This window comes from Mytilus trossulus, chromosome 1 (genome assembly GCF_036588685.1).
Source record: "Mytilus trossulus isolate FHL-02 chromosome 1, PNRI_Mtr1.1.1.hap1, whole genome shotgun sequence".
Lineage (NCBI taxonomy): Eukaryota > Metazoa > Mollusca > Bivalvia > Mytilida > Mytilidae > Mytilus > Mytilus trossulus.
The window spans coordinates 86,692,733-86,712,253 of record NC_086373.1 but is presented as its reverse complement, the minus strand read 5'-3'; the positions used below and the strand labels follow the sequence as shown (position 1 = coordinate 86,712,253).

Here is a 19,521-nt window from a genome sequence, read left to right as displayed (position 1 = left end):
ATAATATGGACAAAATTTGTTCGGACATTTCAATTTAAAAAAAATATACATTTTAAAATTATTTTCCAATCAATAGTCTGAATCCGCCACTCAAGCTGTATATGATAGCAATTTGAATGAGATTTATTTTGTATCCTCTTGCAGTGACGAATAAGTAAATGATTACGCAACATCTACTTTTATTTACATAGCAAGTATAATTGAGAATAGAAATGGGTAATATGCTCGTTTATTGCCATGCAGGGGGATAATTTTTAATGGAAATGCAATATTTATTATCTACAATTGTAACCAAGTTTAAGACAGTTCTATAACAATAGCCATCAGTTTTCAGTACTCAGTTTCAGTATGGTCCTTTTGGTGAAATTCCTGTTCGTATTGTTGATGTTTTTATCTAAGTCATAGTCAGTCTAGTCTGTGCATATCCAAAAATGATTTCATTTTGTTATATACAAACGTACGTAATCCTTTCATTAAATCAATATTAAAAATTCTTTATATTTGCACCACATTCCCTTATTTCATATATATTTTTTTCTTTTGGATACGCAGAACGCAAACTTGATTAAGACCTCGTTTATTATTTTCTATATATATATAATTGTTAAAAATTAAATTCACCTGTTTAGTTCCAGGTGCAAGTCGTTCCAACGAGACAAGTAAAGACTTTTCATTGACAAACGAGCAACTCGACACTAATACATATATAACATAATACGTTGTCTATGATGATGTTATGTACTTCTAGTATGTTTTAGAGCGCCAGTATGTGTGTGTGCAAGTGCTGAAAGTTTGAATTGTCTACTGAAAATAAAAAAATCGAACAAAGTTTTCTGTTTTATTGATAAAAATAAGAAAATGACAATTGTTCAAATGAGAGTAGCTATAAACTATTCAACATGTGCATCATATTTCAAAATATTTAATAAACGGTGCAGTTTCTATATACGATATTTCTTTTTTTTTCATCCTTATATGATCTTATATAACCACGAACCTAGTAATATCATATGCTTTGTTTATCAGAGTTAACGATCATCAAAAATTATCCTTTGTATTGGAATTCATTTCTTACGTAAACATATATAATGTATAAGATAATCGATATAGTCATAGATACAACAATTATATGACAGTACATGTAGGGTGCATTAGCAAAAGTCAATGAGAGAACAAAAATGTATTTTGCAAACAAATATTATGAGAAAAAAAGTATTGAGTTGCATCAACTACTTATCATATTAGTAATTTCATATGAATGAAAGAGCAAAGAAAATGTTCTATACTTTTGAAATGCAACATCAATTAATAAAAAACGGGGGAATGTGTCAGAGAGACTTAAATTTTGCATAGGAAATGTACGATGAAGATTTTATGTATATATAGATTCTAATTTTGCATACCTGTCCTGCGCGTGTTATCAGATCCAGTTTTCAACATGTTAAAAGGTACCAAATGAAAAATACGAAAATAAAATCTGATTTGCGCCTATATCTTAAACAAATTGCACTCAGCCTTAAACTTGACGATATATGACCTTCAACGGCTTGAAATCATTAATTTACAGTAAATATCATCGTTCTAATTTAGTGATGAATGTATGGTACCCGTGATTTCGGAACTTTGACCAATTGAACATACAAGACACACACCCTTTTACAATGCAAACCATAGCCCTATCTTGTTCTTGGCACCTTTAAAACACACTTAATCCTTTCTTAAGATATTACATAAATTAAATGTAAAGTAGTTGTATGAAAGACAAAATGTTGGGAATAAGTATTTACAACTCATATGGATTTTAAAAAAAATGTACAAACAACTTGAAACAGTGTATGATAAATACGAATTAAGGACATGCACTTATAATATGATATCACCATGTGATTTTGAACATGTTTGTTGTTTTCTAAACAGAGCTGTCTTTGTCACTTGGTCCTGGTACGTTTTTTAGTTGTAGTGTTGATTGGCTGTCTCCGTCTATTTCATCATCATCATCATCATCAGTCTGTTTGACCTCTACGTACTTATCGAACGTTTCGTTTTCGATGCAGACAACGTTAGATTTTCGTCTATTCATGAGTTTGTGTCTTATATTGGATAATATGTGACCTGTTATAACATAAAAAACATTCAATCAACTGTTCTTTTGTAATTGCATGGTTGATTGTTTTTTTTATGGTAATAATTGGTTTATCTCCCTGTAGCTCTCTAAAAAAAAGGCCTGATTATATATCTGAGCATAATTTATATAGATCTACACTTGAGATGTGATCGGTAAACAAGAGACCGGTATATAGACCTGTAGCGAGATCATACAGCAACTTGTTTGAATTAACGAAAACTAAAATTTGTGTGTGTCTTTTTAAATCCTCGATGTCTTTTCTAATATCTATTATCTAAAAGTAAAAAAACTTCTTGTGCTCTCTATATCTAGTGTCTTTAGTTTATAGTATATCGCTTAAACAGGTTGGGAACAAACCCCCTGAATGGTGATTATACCTGTATAGAGGGATAAACCTTCTATAGAGGGATAAAATTATCCCTCTATAGAGGGGTATTTGTGTTCGCATTGGATTTAAAGCAAATTAGGGCAGAATGGTATTTTCTAATTATATTGGCTATAATCTCTAGCAGTATGTGCATCAACATATGCACTTTACTAAAAATTGGGATAACCTGTTTTCTGCTAAAGTGACAAAACTTGAAATCTATTGTATACCTATCTGAACACCTGATCAACATCAAAAGGAATAGTTGACCTTTAAAAATCATGTTAAATCTAACAATAGAAATTCTGTTCAGTGAGGCATAAGTGAGTAGAATTTACCTGATCATCACAGCTTTCAATCATGGTGGACAATAGATTTTATATTCAGTCAGATAAGCAGCAAACTGGGCATGTGCATATTAAACTAAGTACATCAATTGGTGCATCAACTGTTGCAGGTTACTGCCATAATAAGTAGAGAATGCCTTTCTGCCCTGTTTTGATTTAAATCCAGTCTAAACAAAAATACCCCTCTATAGAGGAATAATTTTATCCCTCTATAGAAGGTTTATCCCTCTATACAGGTATAATCACCATAGAGAGGGTTTGTTCCCAACCTGTTAAATAGTTCAAATGGTGGTATTTGTGTTATTCTTCTAAAAACTGACAAGCCTAAGATAATGTGTTTATTGAATTATATGTTTATTTCATGATGAATGTTCCTAACATGACGACATAAAGTATGTGACAAGCTGGTCACATCATGCAGTCTTGCTGTAAAGAAATATTTTCTGAATTTGTGAGTGAGAACATCTTAACATGTTGTAGCTGTTGCAAAAAAAAAATAAATGAATGATGTTTCACGATTTGTAGCTATAACTCATAGACAAAGTAATCTGATGGTATTGGACATATTAACATTTGTACAGATTTTGTATTAGATATCAGCAATATTGTTCACCAGCAGCCAACAGTCATATGATATGTCATCATTTGGACTGAAAGTTCAGTATATCAATCAATGACGTGTATGGAGATTCGATTCCTCAAAATCATAAAAGACCAGTATGTCAGTATACTAAAAGTATTCAATTTCAAACGTTTATGTTGTATTCGATGCAATTAGGCAAAGATTTTACACATAATCTGCGAGTATATTAAAGTTCATTAAGCAATAATTCATTTAGAAGTGAGATGTTTATCTAGCTATAAAACCAGGTTTTATCCATCATTTTCTACATGAGAAACTGTACCAAGTCAGAAATATGACAGTTGTTATCAATTCGTTTGTTGTGTTTTTGATTTTTGCCTATTACTATTAAAGGGACTTTCCGTTTATAAGTTTCCTCGGAATTCGGTATTTTTGTTATTTTACTTTTCACTTACCCTGCCTTTGCTTTCCTTCGGTTTCTTCTGGTGTATTGTTTGTAGGTTTAGATTTGTAATACATGTACATTACTACTAACAAAACCAAGAAGATACAGGCCAGACAAACACCAACAATAATCCCTTCAATTTTAATCTGTTTCATTCTCTCATCTCTTTTTGAATTGAAATTTGTAACTATAAGTAGAAATTAAAGTATATTAAACAAGTTAGTACACAATATACCTGGTTATCAATCATGTATTTCTACTCAAAAAAATAAGATGACCCATTCAGCTTTTAATTTTAATCATTCATATGATAGTTCCATGGAATTGATGAATGATTGATGAAAAAATGTTAACATACACACTTAAAAGTGGATCAAGTATATTTAACTACATACCAAAAGCTTCTTATCTTACAGAGGAAACAATTTGAAAGGCAACAAGGCTATTAATATAAATACTTTATATTTAATTAAGGGTTGAAGATATACAATAAAAGAAAACATTGATAAATTATTAACAGCAATATATTCTGCAAGACCAACAACAAAGTACTAGAACAACTAAGGTTGACAATTATCATATCCTTAGATTCTAAGAGCTTCATTATGTTTGTAATCATACAGTTATCATTTGCAACCGTTTTTACAGGCAGGCAGTTCAAAAATAAAAAAAAGCTAGGTATCAAGTCAACGATCGATCAATTTCATATATTAAGTTGCATGCAACCGTTTATGAAACGGTATAAAATGTACTGAAGCTTTTATTTTAAAATCTAATCGGACATGGAGCAGATATATGTCGACTCATGTTCAGGAGGGGGTGGGGATGGTAATGGGTGGGTTGGTAAAATTTGGTGGTACATAGTCGAAGGAAATTTCTTGTCAATGTTGGTAATTTTGCATATACTCTTCTTGAAGACGACATGTCTCTATGAAGAATTAAAAGACATATGTGTTTTTAGCATATATACCGGTACCACGCACTGCGTGACAGAGATTGGCAGGTGCATGCTCTGTGTGAAACATAATAAACTCCTAATAGCACTATGTAGTTTTAATCTTTTTTTTTGTTCACTACCTGTATATATGCACACCTCATTCCACATACCAGAATCGTCATCCATTCAATCCTTATTCTAACAAAAAAAGTGATCTGCATGGTCGAATCTTATGTTTCAAAGAAAATGTCTTTTACTTTTTAAACCATTCTTATAGAAGAGGGACGAAAGATACCAAAGGGACAGTCAAACTCGTAAATCTAAAACAAACTGACAACGCCATGGCTAAAAACGAAAAAGACAAACAGAAAAACAATAGTACACATGACACAACATAGAAAACCAAAGAATAAACAACACGAACCCCACCAAAAACTAGGGTGATCTCAGGTGCTCCGGAAGGGTAAGCAGATCCTGCTCCACATGCGGCACCCGTCGTGTTGCTTATGTGATTACAAATCCGGTAAATAGTCTAATTCGGTAGGTCAAATTCATGAAAGGGAAGGGGATTGTAGTTACGACGTAAGGAACATATCCGATATCATTTGAGAAACGGTTATTCCATAACGGTCAACCAACTCGTGATGGCGTCCGTAAAATTTACGAAACTTATAGACTTGACCACTGTTAGCTTAATAGCCGTATTTGGCACATTTTTTGGATTTTTTAGATTTTTGGGTCATCAACTTTGTACTTGTTTGGCTTTATCACTATTTTGTTATGAGCGTCACGTTTAGTGTTATGAAGACGAAACGCGCGTTTGGCCTATTGAATTATAATCCTGGTACCTTTGATAACTTGTAATGGACGGATTATTATTTCTCTTGGTCAAATTTGATTTATCCCCCTTTGACTGTTGTAATCAAAAGTGATAACAAATACAAAAGTAATAATTTGACGATTTTTCTTTAATAACAAAGCATGTTAAATAAAAATTGTCAAATAAAAAAAAATTGTAATTATAAAAATTTGTTTTATAAGCATATTGTGTGAATCACGAATAACGAGATGTATAAATTTGACCCAAAAAGATAACCAGACTCAGTTTCTAATTCGAAGAAAGCAAATACCTATATGGTGCAAACACAGACACTTGGTTCTATCCATGGGAAGGTCGGTCATATTTTCCCCATTGATAGAAACGCTGAAGAGTGGCAGGTGCTCTGTGTGAAGCATAATAAAAAATAACTTCCTAATAGCACTATATATTTTTAATCTTTAATTTTGTTCACTACCTGTATATATGCACACCCCATTCCACATACCAGAATCGTCAACCATTCAACACTTTCTTCAACAAAAAAAAGTGATCTGGTCGAATCTTATGTTTCAAAGAAAATGTCTTTTACTTATCGAACCATTCTAATAGACTTGACCACTGTTACCTTAGCCGTATTTGGCCCAATTATTTTTTGGAATTTTGGGTCATCAATGCTCTTAAACTTTGTACTTGTTTGGCTTTATAACTATTTTGTTATGAGCGTCACTGATGAGTGTTATGAAGACGAAACGCGCGTCTGGCGTATTGAATTAAAATCCTGGTACCTTTGATAAATTGTAAAGGACGGATTATTATTTCTCTTGGTCAAATTTGACTTATCCCCCCTTTGACTCTGTTGTAATAAAAAGTGATAAAAAAAAGTTATAATTTAACGATTTTTCTTTAATAACAAAGTATGTTAAATAAAAATTGTCAAATAAAACAAAAATTGTAATAAATATATATTTGTTTTATTAGCAAATTGTGTGAATCACGAATAACAAGATGTATAAATTTGACCCAAAAAGATAACCCGACTCAGTTTCTAATTCGAAGAAAGCAACTATCTATATGATGCGAACACAGAAACTTGGTTCTATCCATTGGAAGATCGACCATATTTTTCCCATTGATAGAAACACTGAAGTGCCTGTGGATGCGATTTATAAAAAGGGAATAACGATTGGTCATCGCGTGATTACCTCAATGATAAATTGACGGTCATAGCACAATGTAGTAGTATTGTAGGTTATGATACGTTAGGTTGAGCAATTTTATGTTAACTTAGTCTTCTATATTTGGAAAAGAAACTTTGACATTTCGTACACCAAATGCATGCGATTGGGGAAGGGACAACCTTTTTTGTGTTTTTCTTCTTTTCTTTTCTATTTCTTGAACAAATAAATATCATGTAAAAGACAACACATATCATCTTCTGTTATTGTTACTTTGTATGGACAGAGACATATATACGTGTATATATGTCTCTGGTATGGACAAGAGCAAGAAGGACACATTAAATGAGTAAAAATAAGCTATAACATTAAAGATTAGAATATAAACTAAATAAAAAAGAAACAAAAATAAAAGGGAAAAGAAAAAGGGGGGTGTATTTGGTAATTAACATTTTATTATGATGTTCTTCTTTAACCGTACATACCCGTTTTTTTAGCTAGATGTTTGACTTTTGCACAAACTGGCGTGATATCTACAGAAAACTCGTAGGAGTTATTCAACTTGATGTCGGAATGAAACGGATCACTTTCAAGTACGTCCATCTGTAACTTATTCGCGACTGGACACCAGGCATTGTCGAAAGCGTTCCAATGCCAACAATCATAGGTCTGCAAAAAACAAATAGAATAAATACCAGTTCTATGTTAAAAAAAATTATCGTCTCGAATACAATTATCTTTCTTTTTAAAATAAATCTGAGCTGTATAGCAAATATGTATTTCTTATTTAAAAAGATATGCATATTGTTCACTGGAAGAGCAAGACTGTTGAAGTTGTATGTTAACAGTTTACTGCCTGTTTCTAATCATAGTGATGTTCTTCGGTCCTTTCATTTTCAAGTTGCTAATAACATACTAATGGCATGTGTGATGTGATCAGATCGCTTGGTAGTTATAAAATGAAACGAAATCTCGCAAAATTATGACAATTTTTATTCCTTACAAGTTAAATTTAAAATATACAAGGGAAAGACAAAACTTCTTTTAAATATACCTCAGACAAGACAGAAATCGAATTCCTAAAATAAATATTTACTTTTATAGAGTTAAAATTATTTACTTCTATATATTTCTGTTTACGTAGTATATCACCATGTAAATTGAAGTTTTCGGGTTATATCTATCGGTTCTCTGGAAATTTTGGTACCTCCTCAGACCCACTTCCCTGTGTTTAATTTTCAATAGTTAGTGTTATATAGACTTTTGTTTGTCATGTAGTCGGTTTATTTTCATGGTATTGTCGGGTTTCCTTCGACTTATTTTATTGAAGTCCCTTTGATTTCTTTTTTCTATGTTTTACAAACCATGATATTTTCAAAATATTATGCTAGACTTTTCTGAAGAATAACGATTTGTTTTCTTCTGAAAGATGTAACGTAACAAGCAGATAATTTTACCTTGGTCAAGTCTCCAGTGTTGTCAAAATCAACAGCTGCTATTTTTACTTTTACATCGCAAACATTGAATGATTTTTTCCTAAATGTTACACAGAATTTTTTACACACATAATCCTTATTTTCTGTAGCCCTAAAATATAGGGTACAGTGACCATTGGGGACTTTTCCGGCAGCAAATACAGATGACCCATTTCCAGGGCTAATATCAATTGTTTCTCCACATCTATTGTCATTAGATGTAGCACTAAGGTTTACTGAAAAATAAAGAAGACATATCACAAGTATTAATATTGGCTTATTATACGCAGTAATTGAAAGAAAAAAGGTAAACTAAACTCCGGTACCTTGTGTTTTGTTTGTATTTTTTGATAGTTTTTTTTGTATGTTTTAAGCAATTGAATGAGTCAAGCCTTTTCCAAATGATTTTTGTATAGCTTATAAAATTGAGAATGGAAATGGGGAATGTGTCAAAGGGACAACAACCCGACCAAAATAAAAAAAACACAACAGCAGAAGGTCACCAACAGGTCTTCAATGTAGCGAGAAATTCCCGCACCCGGAGTTCTTATATGTTGTGCTGTTACACCACTGTCTCGAGTAAAGAGGTGTTAAAACGATAAATAAAATGCTAAACACTGCTACATTCTGCAAGTGTCTGTCATAATTCAGGACCGTAGCCTGTTTAATTTAGCGATAATCGTTGGTTGCTATCTACCCATTTTTTTTTATTATTATTTATTGTTGAAAGAATTATTTTTATCTTAAATTGTATCATATTTTGTCAGAAAGTCATCTGTGGGCGAATTTTCTCGTTTTGTTCGTGACACATTGGTGGCCTTCGGTTGTTGTCTGCTCTTTGGTCGGGTTGTTGTCTCTTTGACATATTCCCCATTTCCATTTTCAATTTTATCTGCAATTTTTTGGTCACGATTAAATTTCAGAAACACGTCATGGTTGTGTGTACAGTGTAATTATACCACCCTCGTTTTACAAGAAATAAATAGCCTTTATTGGTCACGTTCACGACACCAAGTTTGGGTAGTCTTAGAGATATGTATTTGTTTAGTATTTGTATTAATTGATGAAATCATTATACATTTCCATACATGTTGAAAGGGAAATAATTCTGTTTGAATCAAAATGATTTACAATTTGTATACAAATTATAATTCTTTATTTGCAAAAACAGACAAAAACCAATTTTGGTTATGGCAAATACATTAACAAAACAAACATGATCAAACATAATGGAAACTCGACAATATTATAAGAAATATGATAAATACAGTTATTGTTCTGCTTTCCTCAGTTCTAATGACTCTTTAATAAAAGAAACAACTGCTTTTACATCATTTAATTGGTGTTGATGGATTTAGTATAATCACGAGTTTATCAGTAAAATTAAGTGTATTAAAATTTACATATTTTTGTATATAACATTTTAGAAAGATTTATTTTTATTTTCATTTATTTTACAGGTAAAGAAAAAATGAAATTCATCGTCTAAGATATTACAAATTTTACATTTTCTTTCATTTCGTGGTATTTTGGTATATCTTCCAGTTTCTATTAAGAGACAATGATCGCTTATTCTAAATTTGGTTAACATTTTTCTTGTTTCTTTACTTGGGTGTGATAGGTTATATTTCATTACGTTATTTATATTAGATTTAAGAAATTTATATAGATATATTTTATCATTTTCGTTTAAGTTATTTATTTTATCACCAATAAGACTTTGATAATAGTTGATATAACTTTATTTTAATTGGGGTTTTAACATTTTAGTCTGTTATGAAGTTTTAGTTTCCTCAATAAATAATTCTGTTTGAATCCGAATGATTTACCATTTGTATACAAATTATAAATGATTGGTTTGTTATCTCAGTGTTTTGCTTGTCTGATTGTTTTTCCCTTAATAAGTGGTTGTGTATATTGATATTTTGCTAAATCAGTAGAGATGCTCGTCTTTGTGTGGAATAAAGCACATCATTTTAGTTGATTACCTTAGAGCATGGCATTTTAGTTCGATGCTTAGAGTTAGGTATTATATATAGTTTTCTAGTATTCGATATATTGTATACTGTAGATTTGTAAAGTTATCGAAACTATTGTTTCTCATGATTTAACTGGCAGACATCGATTTGAGAATGTATATGTCCTTATTTTTTTCAGTTTAAAAAAGATTACACACAACTTGTCCAGTCAAATTCAGTATAATTATCTCGGCCCTTGGTTTTAAAAGTTTTTTTATTCCCTAAAATTAAAAAAAATATATACTTAACGACAATTAATTTGTTTATAGTTTAATCTTTTAATTTTGAATTTGATTTGTTTTGTTGCATATTGAATGATACTTGTTATAGAAAAAGACACCTGATGTATCATTATCATTCTTATAAATTATTGAAGGTTAGATTCAATGACTTCCTTGTATTGATTACCAATGAGTTATATCATCGTAATTCAATAATATGCGTTTCTTCTTAAGAGAAGGGGGTTCTTCAACGATTTGGAGGTTTAGAATATATTTTCCTCATTTGTAAAAATATTTCCGTCAAAAGGTCCCTTCAACCAACAGTTTCTACAAAACTTTATATGTAGAATCTCTTCCAATTCAACACCTAGAAAATAAAACGGTATTTATTTGAATATCGGAGTTATTCAGGCAAAACTGCGCTTACCCTTGGGTATAAAGCAAATTATATACAAATACAATTGAAGCAACAAAATAGTGTCGACATATCTTGTAAATCGATACTACAGACTAAGTTTCGATCAAATATTTATGTATCAATTCAAGATTCTATAATAATGTCCATTAATCACATCACTCAATCAAACAGTTCTGGAAGATGACTTTTAATTTAAACATATTTAACAACCAACACTAATTTTCTTCATAATGTCTAGGCACATGCATTTCATGTGCGTAAAGAGCAAATAATACTGTTTCTCGAGTCTTATCATACAACCAGGTTTAACCAACAGTTTTCTACAAACGGAAATGCCTGCACCAAGGCAGGAATATGACAGTTGTTTTCGATTCGTTTGATATCTTTGAACTATTGATTTTGCCTTTTGATAAGGGACTTTCATTTTTAATTTTCATTTGAGAGCGGTATTTGTGTTATATTAGCTGTGTACAAGATATTTAAAGTATAATTATTGTGATACCGTTTGATAAATGTTCCCTTCGTCGCACGAAAGAACGTTTCATTTTTTTATAGTTCGTTTCTGTATGTGTTACATTTTAATGTTGTGTTTCTGTTGTGTCGTAGTTTTCCTCTTATATTTGATGCGTTTTCCTCAGTTTTAGTTTGTAATCCGGATTAGTATTTTTCAAATCGATTTATGAATTTCAAACAGCGGTATACTACTGTTGGCTTTAGCTACTACGGCAGCCTAGTTTCGGCCATGATTGCACTAAAAAAATGAGTTGTTCAAAGTTAGTCGTAGAAATCCACGATCATGAAGATTCAGCATGCCCTTCCTAAACCCTTACCACAACCATCTCCTAGTTTGATGTAGTATAACCAAAGGAAGAGGGCGGAATAAAATGTAGGTCAATTTGACAATGTGCACCTTCAACACTGAGCAATACTCGTAAATGTAGCATTAAGGTACCCGCAATGACAAAATATGAAACAATTCAAGCGAAATAACTGTGATTGGAAGACTATATAAGCTTACCTGAACAAATTATAATCAATATCATAATAAGGAGATGCTTGTTTTGACAAAATTTCCAGCTACCACTATTTCATGGATGCAAACATGTTTTACCAGCAGCTGTTCTTTTGCTATTTTCAAGATGCATCATTTGCGTCATGTAATTTTTCCAATGTATGAATTGCGCCTTTTTAAGGAATTTATTTGCGTCAATTTAACTGATTTTTTTGTGTTTGTGTGGGTGTGGGTGTATATATGTGTGTGCAAGGATGAATTTTTAATCTTTCATGTGTTACCAATAGTATCTGCATGCAAAGGCACAATGCCTTGTATGAGCAACGTAGAGACTGCAACAATTGTCGATATCATTTGGACATTCGTATTTATCTGAAAATGAAGAAAAAAAGACTGTAATCATAGAAAAGAATCGTGACACTCATTATTCAAAATACTACTTTTAAAGTATGGAGTGATCATACATATTTATGAGCATTCAATTCCATATCACTGTTACCGACACAATTCTTCAAAATCCAGCATCAAGTAATAAAACTATGGGGAACTGCACGAGGATATCAATTAGTGTACCTCCGAAAGAGTTAAGTGTAGTTTAACATTAGATAATCCTTACACATGCGTAGTGTACTCTAGATGAGAATTATTGCTAAGTATTTTGTTGTTTGGTGACAAAAAGGAGGGAAATTTGACAATTGAGAATGGAAAGTCTATTCTCCAGTCTTCATCTTTCGGCTATTGTATAGCAGAAACAAGAAAGTTTAGAATAATTCGTAATGGAAAGGATAAAGTGAGATTCCAATACCAAGTAATACAAGTTTGTACACCAGCAGACATTGCATGGTTTTGCTTTTTTCTACTGAAACAAATCTAAATTTTGACGAATGAAATTATAATTTCACGATTGGGAATGAAATAAAAAAATAATTACAAAAATTGCTGCTGAATAAGTTAACTAAAATTACAACTGTTATTTAAAATGACAACTTTATGTTCAAGCAGTATGAAGATGGTCAAAACTCAATTAAACATAATGAAAAACTATTTATAAACGCTGATGTCGACGACCTCAAAATTAAAAAAAAACCAAAACATGGCTACAAGCATTATAGACTCAAAAGGTCAATCACAGCGACAGTAGCATTAGCAGGTAGTTTATGAAACTATTAACTTATATGATAAACATAGCTATTAGCACATACTCTTCTTGGACTAAATAAAACATTTCACATCATTTCTCCATCATTTTCGAGTTAACAGTTTAAATTAACCATGTAATTACGAATAACTATATATATATACAGTACTTAAAGGCGTTTGTTGAATCGGGGAACAACAATGGGGTTGTTAGATTACAAATTAACCCAATGTTTCTGTTTTCATTTGAGCAGCAGTATTGTATACAGAAGACATTTTACATTTACAGCCAAAAATCTACTCGGACATTTCTCGAATTGGTAGAAATTAAGCATAATAGTTGATTGGTAGTTAAGTCGTTGTATTTAGTGATATTAACTCGAAATGCCATTTACAGGCAAACCGAATGTCGTTTGAAGTGACAAATAACCTTGAAAACAACTCTTTTATAGTCTTCAAATTCAAAGTTAGATATAGACAGACATCATAGAGGAAAAATTGAAAATGTTGAATGATAACCACCAGAACTTAAAAATCTGAAGGCGACAATGACCCAACCAAATAAGGGTTAACTTTATTTTTTATCCTACATATCAAGATACATGTATATACGTTTTAATCTGAGATCTTTCCAAATGAAAGTCAAACAGCAATGATATTACCGGATAGAATTATTAAAAAGTGCACATTCTAATTCTTAATGAGTTACAACATTCTCACTTTAATCTTCTACCCCCAGAAAGCCTACTTGAAACAATATATACGAGTTAATGTCAATAGCGTCATTTATACTCATTTTTTTCAAATGTCATCTTTAGGGTATAAAATTATATGGCTAGAAGAACTATAACAGTTCCATTTAAGTATAGTATCAAATAAGCTAATTAGCCAATAGTAGGTTTTAAAGATGACAAACAGAGACATAAAGAGGGAGGAATTAAAACATAAATAAAAATTAGAACGAAAGCTTGTTTAATAGTTATTGTTACTTAAAAAATCGATGGCTTCCATCTGTTTCTGAAAGCAATCTCTCCTTTATCTCATAAGTATATACTTTCTTGTCCTAGCAACCTACATTTTATAGGTATGTAATCAATTATAGAACAGGGAAAAAATCCCCTGGTAATTTGAACATCAATAGATATCATGTGTGTAAAATTGTTATTCCCATAATATATATGTTATCATATATTGGATTTCTTCCATGAACTACTAATTGAATTTTTTTTTAATGCAACAAGTATATCGAAACTATAATCTACGACTTCAATCCTAAATTGACCAAAATTATAACATAATCTCTTATCTCAAAATCATGGATTTCAATGATGGAATGCTTGAAAATGGGCAAAATGAAGTATGGGTTAAATGCACCATTTGTAAACATGCAACTATTGTTTTTGTGTGTTGTGTGTTCTGTTACTATTGGTTTCTGATTGTTTGAATAAATATCCTGGTGAGCAGTCTGAGACTTATTTGTTATTCATTTTCAAAGTATTCAGATTATATTTAAAACATTTTTTTTTATATAATTATTTGGCATTATTTTGAACAATCTACACTTCCATGCTATAATGACTTGATTGTGAACAAAGTTAATTTCTTGGAAATCCTTTTTTTAAATAATAAAGACGCATTGTGCAGGCATGTTTAATGATGTGCAAATACCTGTAATGTAATATTGAAATAGGAAAGTACTGACATAGTATTGCAGAATTGTATTTTACAACAAACTGTTATCCCAGCAGGCAAAATTGATTATAATTATTCTGAACTAACGGTTAACGAAAATTTGTATATATTCGGCTTCTTTTATCCAATGGAACATTGATTTTCAATTATAGTGATGAATTACAACCATGAAAGATCTCAAATTTATCAACTATTTGTACAAAGCTTTATTATATCAGAGGATAAAAGACTTCGTGCTGAATACCTTTATAACAGATGCCTTATATTTTGAAGTTCCCGTCTGTCGTATGACCATTTTCCTTTACCTCATTGTTATGGTTCATCCACTGCCTACAAACTGTATTTGTTGTGTAGTGTGAAAGGATAGCTTTATATTGTATATTGGTTCATTGCAAGACCTACGACATGTCCACCAGAGAGTTTTCACCTGACCTCGGACGTTAAGTTACGTTTTCCGTGGTAATGGCCGTATCGCATATAATTTTAGAATGTTTATTTATGACAACCATATTTGGTGTATGTAATGATTGTATAGGTATGCATTTCAGTCTAATGGGTTTCATCTTACATTGGTCCTATTTTCAGTGTTGATTTGTCAATATATAGTATATGGGGTTTGATCTGGGATATTTTTTCTTCAGATACTTCAAGGAATAGGTCAACTTTATTTGATGTTTGTAATCATTGCATACCTGTCTGTCTGTTAGCTTACATCGGATTCTGCTGTGTTTTTTTTTATTTAATAAGGGAGTATTCAACGGAAGAAGTATGTCGCCTGTCGTTTCCAAATAACATAAACGGGAATCGCGATTCGAACAACATCGTTGCATTTTAGAATATGCAGTATAATTTTTCCAGCGTGAACCGGTTGATTACGCTTCTAACTTTTCTTAGAATTTTGAACATTAAGCAAGAATTATTCATTGTGTATAACATATGGTCTTGCAACAATCCATTATTAGAAAAATAAATTTGTGAATGTCGGTTTGTAAAGTCCCTGGTTATTTATCTGTGTTTATGGGTGTTGGTATAGCTTCTTTTTTTTCTTGAAATAATCATAGATTCTGTATTTTTTCGCATTGAAATTTTATGACCTGCTATATCTTTTTGAAATAAGTTATTGTTAAGAATTGCAAAAAGTGAAATCACAAAAATACTGAACTCCGATGAAAATTCAAAACGGAAAGTCCCTAATCAAATGGCAAAATTAAATGACAAAACACATCAAACGAATGGACAACAACTGTCATATTCCTTCACTTGGTACAGGCATTTTTAAATTGAGAAAATGGTGGATTAAACCTGGTTTTATAGCGCTAAACCTCTGACTTCTCAAATTCTATTATATTTACAGTTTTGATCGGGTTATCAAATACTAAATACAATTAAGTTATGTATCAATAAAGATATAATTTTGGCATGACTAACATCGACAGTGTAATTTACAAAAACTAAAAAAAATTAAGGTCCAAAAATAGACCCAAGTGAATCCCTGCCTTCAGCTATTCAGATGATCTTGTACAATTTATTACCACACGGTTGGAGCTTACGGATATATACTGTTCATACATTTCAATAAATTACCAAATATTCCACTTTGATACAATTTGAAAAGCAGAACTTATGTCAATCTCTCTCAAAGACTTTACTTATATCACATAAATAAAGGCAACAGTAGTATACCGCTGTTCAAAACTCATAAATCCATGGACAAAAAACAAAATCGGGGCAACAAACCAAAACCGAGGGAAACGCATTAAATATAAGAGGAGAACAACGACACAACACCGAAACTCAACAGCACACAGAAACGGACCAAGCAACAGACAATACACCACGAGAACAACAAATATAACATCAAAACCAAATACATGAATACGGGATAGACAAGTACCGTGCCACGTCTTATCTCAAAAATAAGAGAAAACAGAAACGACTCAACGTTAAAATGCAACACACACACACAGAAACGAACAATATTATAACAATGGCCATCTTCCGACTTGGTACAGGACACTTTTAAAGGGGAATAAAAGTGGTGGGTTGAACCTGGTTTTAAGGCATGCCAAACCTCGCACTTTAATGGCACAGTTAAATATAACATTGAAATGAAAACAAAATATTACAGGACTACAATACAAATAAAAAGCAGAACATATTAGACAAAGAAAAGCATGATTAATAGATAACAAAAAGCATCAGGTTTAAAATTCAATACGCCAAAAACGCGTCTAGTCCACACGAGACTCACCAGTGACGAAAAAAATACAAAATTGTACAGCACTGAAGATCAAAAGTTGAAAAGGTTTTGCCAAATACAGCATTGTTTGTATGCCCAGGATAAGAACATAAAACTGTAATACAACAATTATTTTGTACACTTATCGAGAGCTTACTAAAACTCTTTTCATATACTAACCAGTAAATTTATATTTAAATTCCAATAGTGAAACTTAACGACTGATTACTGCTGAAAATTTGATTTTGGATGAATGGAACCATGTCTAGAATGTTCACATATTTATCCATGCAATATTCATGCTTTTAAACGTTAGAATTATATGAAGAAGAAAAAAGTTAAAGGAAATATAAAGATTTTTCCCATATTGTATTTAAAACTTACCTATTGGGAATGAAAACAATATCACAGTCACAGGAAACACAATTATCGTTATTTTTCTATAACATCACCAACTTGTGAAGTATTGTTTATTATATTGTGTTTTCTGTTAATTTCCCGACTCAGGTAAGGTAATCTGGACGTTGGCGCCTTACATATATCTATCTAAATATCATACAGATATAACATTATCAATTATTTAAGTTTGAAATCCTACGAGAGATTCCATTGCTGATGAAAATAATATAATGAAATCATCAGAACATCATTCTCGAAACATGTATATGTCTTTACTTTGCGATTCACAGTTCATTGATCAACTGGAGCGAATTCCCCATGCTGCCGTTTGCTCATCGATCTGCAAGTTCTTGAACCCCAAACACAATATATTGGCTGACAATAGTATATAATTAAAGTCATCATTGGTAAAACAAGCTCTGAAGTCTATAACGCCAATCAATAGTATTCTTTACTTTTAAATTACCATTAATTGCATAGGAAATAACAACTCGAATGTGATATCTGAAGTTTCAGACAGACTCAATTTTGTCAGGTGATTCCTGAAAATTCTATATTCAGCACTTAAAAGTTTTCCAGGATTATAATTTGATACGCCAGACGCGATTTTCGCTACATACGACTCACCAGTAACGCTCAGATCAAAATAGATATAAAGTCAAACAAGTAATAAGTAAGAGAGCATTGAGCACCCAAAATTCCAAAAAAATGTGCCAATACGGCTAAGGTAATCTATTCCTGGGATAAGAAAATCCTTAGTTTTTAAAAAAAATCAAAGTTTTGTAAACAGTAAATTTATAAAAAATATCGAAATACATGTAATTGACATTTATGTCAACGCCGAAGTGTTGACTACTGGGCTGGTGATACCCTCGGAGACGAAACGGCCACCAGCAGTGGCATCGACCCAGTGGTGTAAATAGTTTCGGCGCGTTTCATTATACCTTTACAGGTGGGGACACTTCAGACTATAACATATTTACCAAATTGTTTTGTATTTTCTAATATTTGAGTAACTTGTAGATTCATTAGTACAATAGCTTGGTATAGAAATCAACTTTTGTTCATGTGAAAAAAAGCTTACCTTTCGGACTTTTCTCACAGCATCACCCACCTAGTTAGTTCTGGTTTTAAAAAAAGTGACTTATTATCGACTCCTAGGAGTCGATATTAAGAATTGAACGATGGACAGTTAGTGCGTGATTTTTTCTTCCTTTTCTTTTCTTTCTTAATCAAAAAGTTTATTGATTGGTTAGGTCAATCCAAACCTAGAAAATGTCCTTCAATCCCGTGAAAAATCGGATTTGTCCTCTCTATTTTAGCAATTAGATTTTGCCTGGTCATTAATCATGCATATTCATGATATTAGTACACAGGTAACTTTTATCTTTAAATAGTCGAATCTTCTGGCGTTTCGTAAACAAAAACGTTAAACGATATATACTACTTTATAACGTGTGATCTCACGTGTGTGGTAAAATTTGTTGATTGATGCACGTGGCTATTCTAGTAAATAAATTAATCTAAAAAGCGAGTGCTCTTTTCATTTTCATCAGCTAAGAGTCGACTAGCCCTTTTTGAAAGGCTAATACTTGTAAAAGGTAACAGTTCTTAATAAATAAAATACCACTGGCAATACACGTTTGTAAGCACGTGACAGAACAAGCTACTAACACGTGCACTTAAATGTATATGTTAATATTCATCTGATAAGTTTTACTATTATCATTATCTGTACAATTGTCATTTTGTCTGAAAGATTTCTGTGAAAAGAAAAAAAAACTGTCTGGTGGATGCTTGCCCAGTGATAACTAAAATGTTTGTTATCCTTATCACGAATTAAAGTTTGTCCAATTCGTCGTTATGACCAGAATACCTGCTTTGTTGCATGTAATTAGTTGAGGTAAAATATACTAGGGTAAAACTGATCAACCCCTTTCACTGATGCAAGGCCGAAAACTTTGACAAAATGTGCATTCTACAATGACTGTTGTAAAATTTCAAATATTCGGTTACCAGGAGGTGACTACATGGCATGTGTTAAAATTGCTTACTGGCTACAACTCAATGTTACCAAACTGCAGATCAAATATTAGTTCATTCTCTTCAAC

At 31.7% G+C, this 19,521-nt stretch overlaps 1 protein-coding gene across 3 annotated transcripts; it reads right to left on the bottom strand.

Annotated features, from left to right (window-relative positions):
• Positions 1–824: 824 nt before the first annotated feature.
• On the bottom strand, positions 825–18,580 carry LOC134688099 (uncharacterized). 3 transcript variants are annotated; one of them, XM_063548580.1, is made up of 6 exons: positions 18,495–18,580; positions 12,225–12,315; positions 8,257–8,510; positions 7,285–7,468; positions 3,878–4,054; positions 825–2,112 (listed from the first exon to the last, which is right to left on the bottom strand). In XM_063548580.1, exons 2-6 carry the CDS (start codon positions 12,295–12,297, stop codon positions 1,910–1,912), a joined length of 891 nt encoding a protein of 296 aa, XP_063404650.1. In that variant the 5' UTR covers positions 12,298–12,315; positions 18,495–18,580; the 3' UTR covers positions 825–1,909. The 3 variants fall into 3 exon arrangements, with proteins under 3 accessions (XP_063404650.1, XP_063404642.1, XP_063404657.1); XM_063548572.1 differs by lacking the exon at positions 18,495–18,580 and adding an exon at positions 17,396–17,723; XM_063548587.1 differs by lacking the exons at positions 12,225–12,315; positions 18,495–18,580 and adding an exon at positions 11,950–12,035.
• Positions 18,581–19,521: the final 941 nt, after the last annotated feature.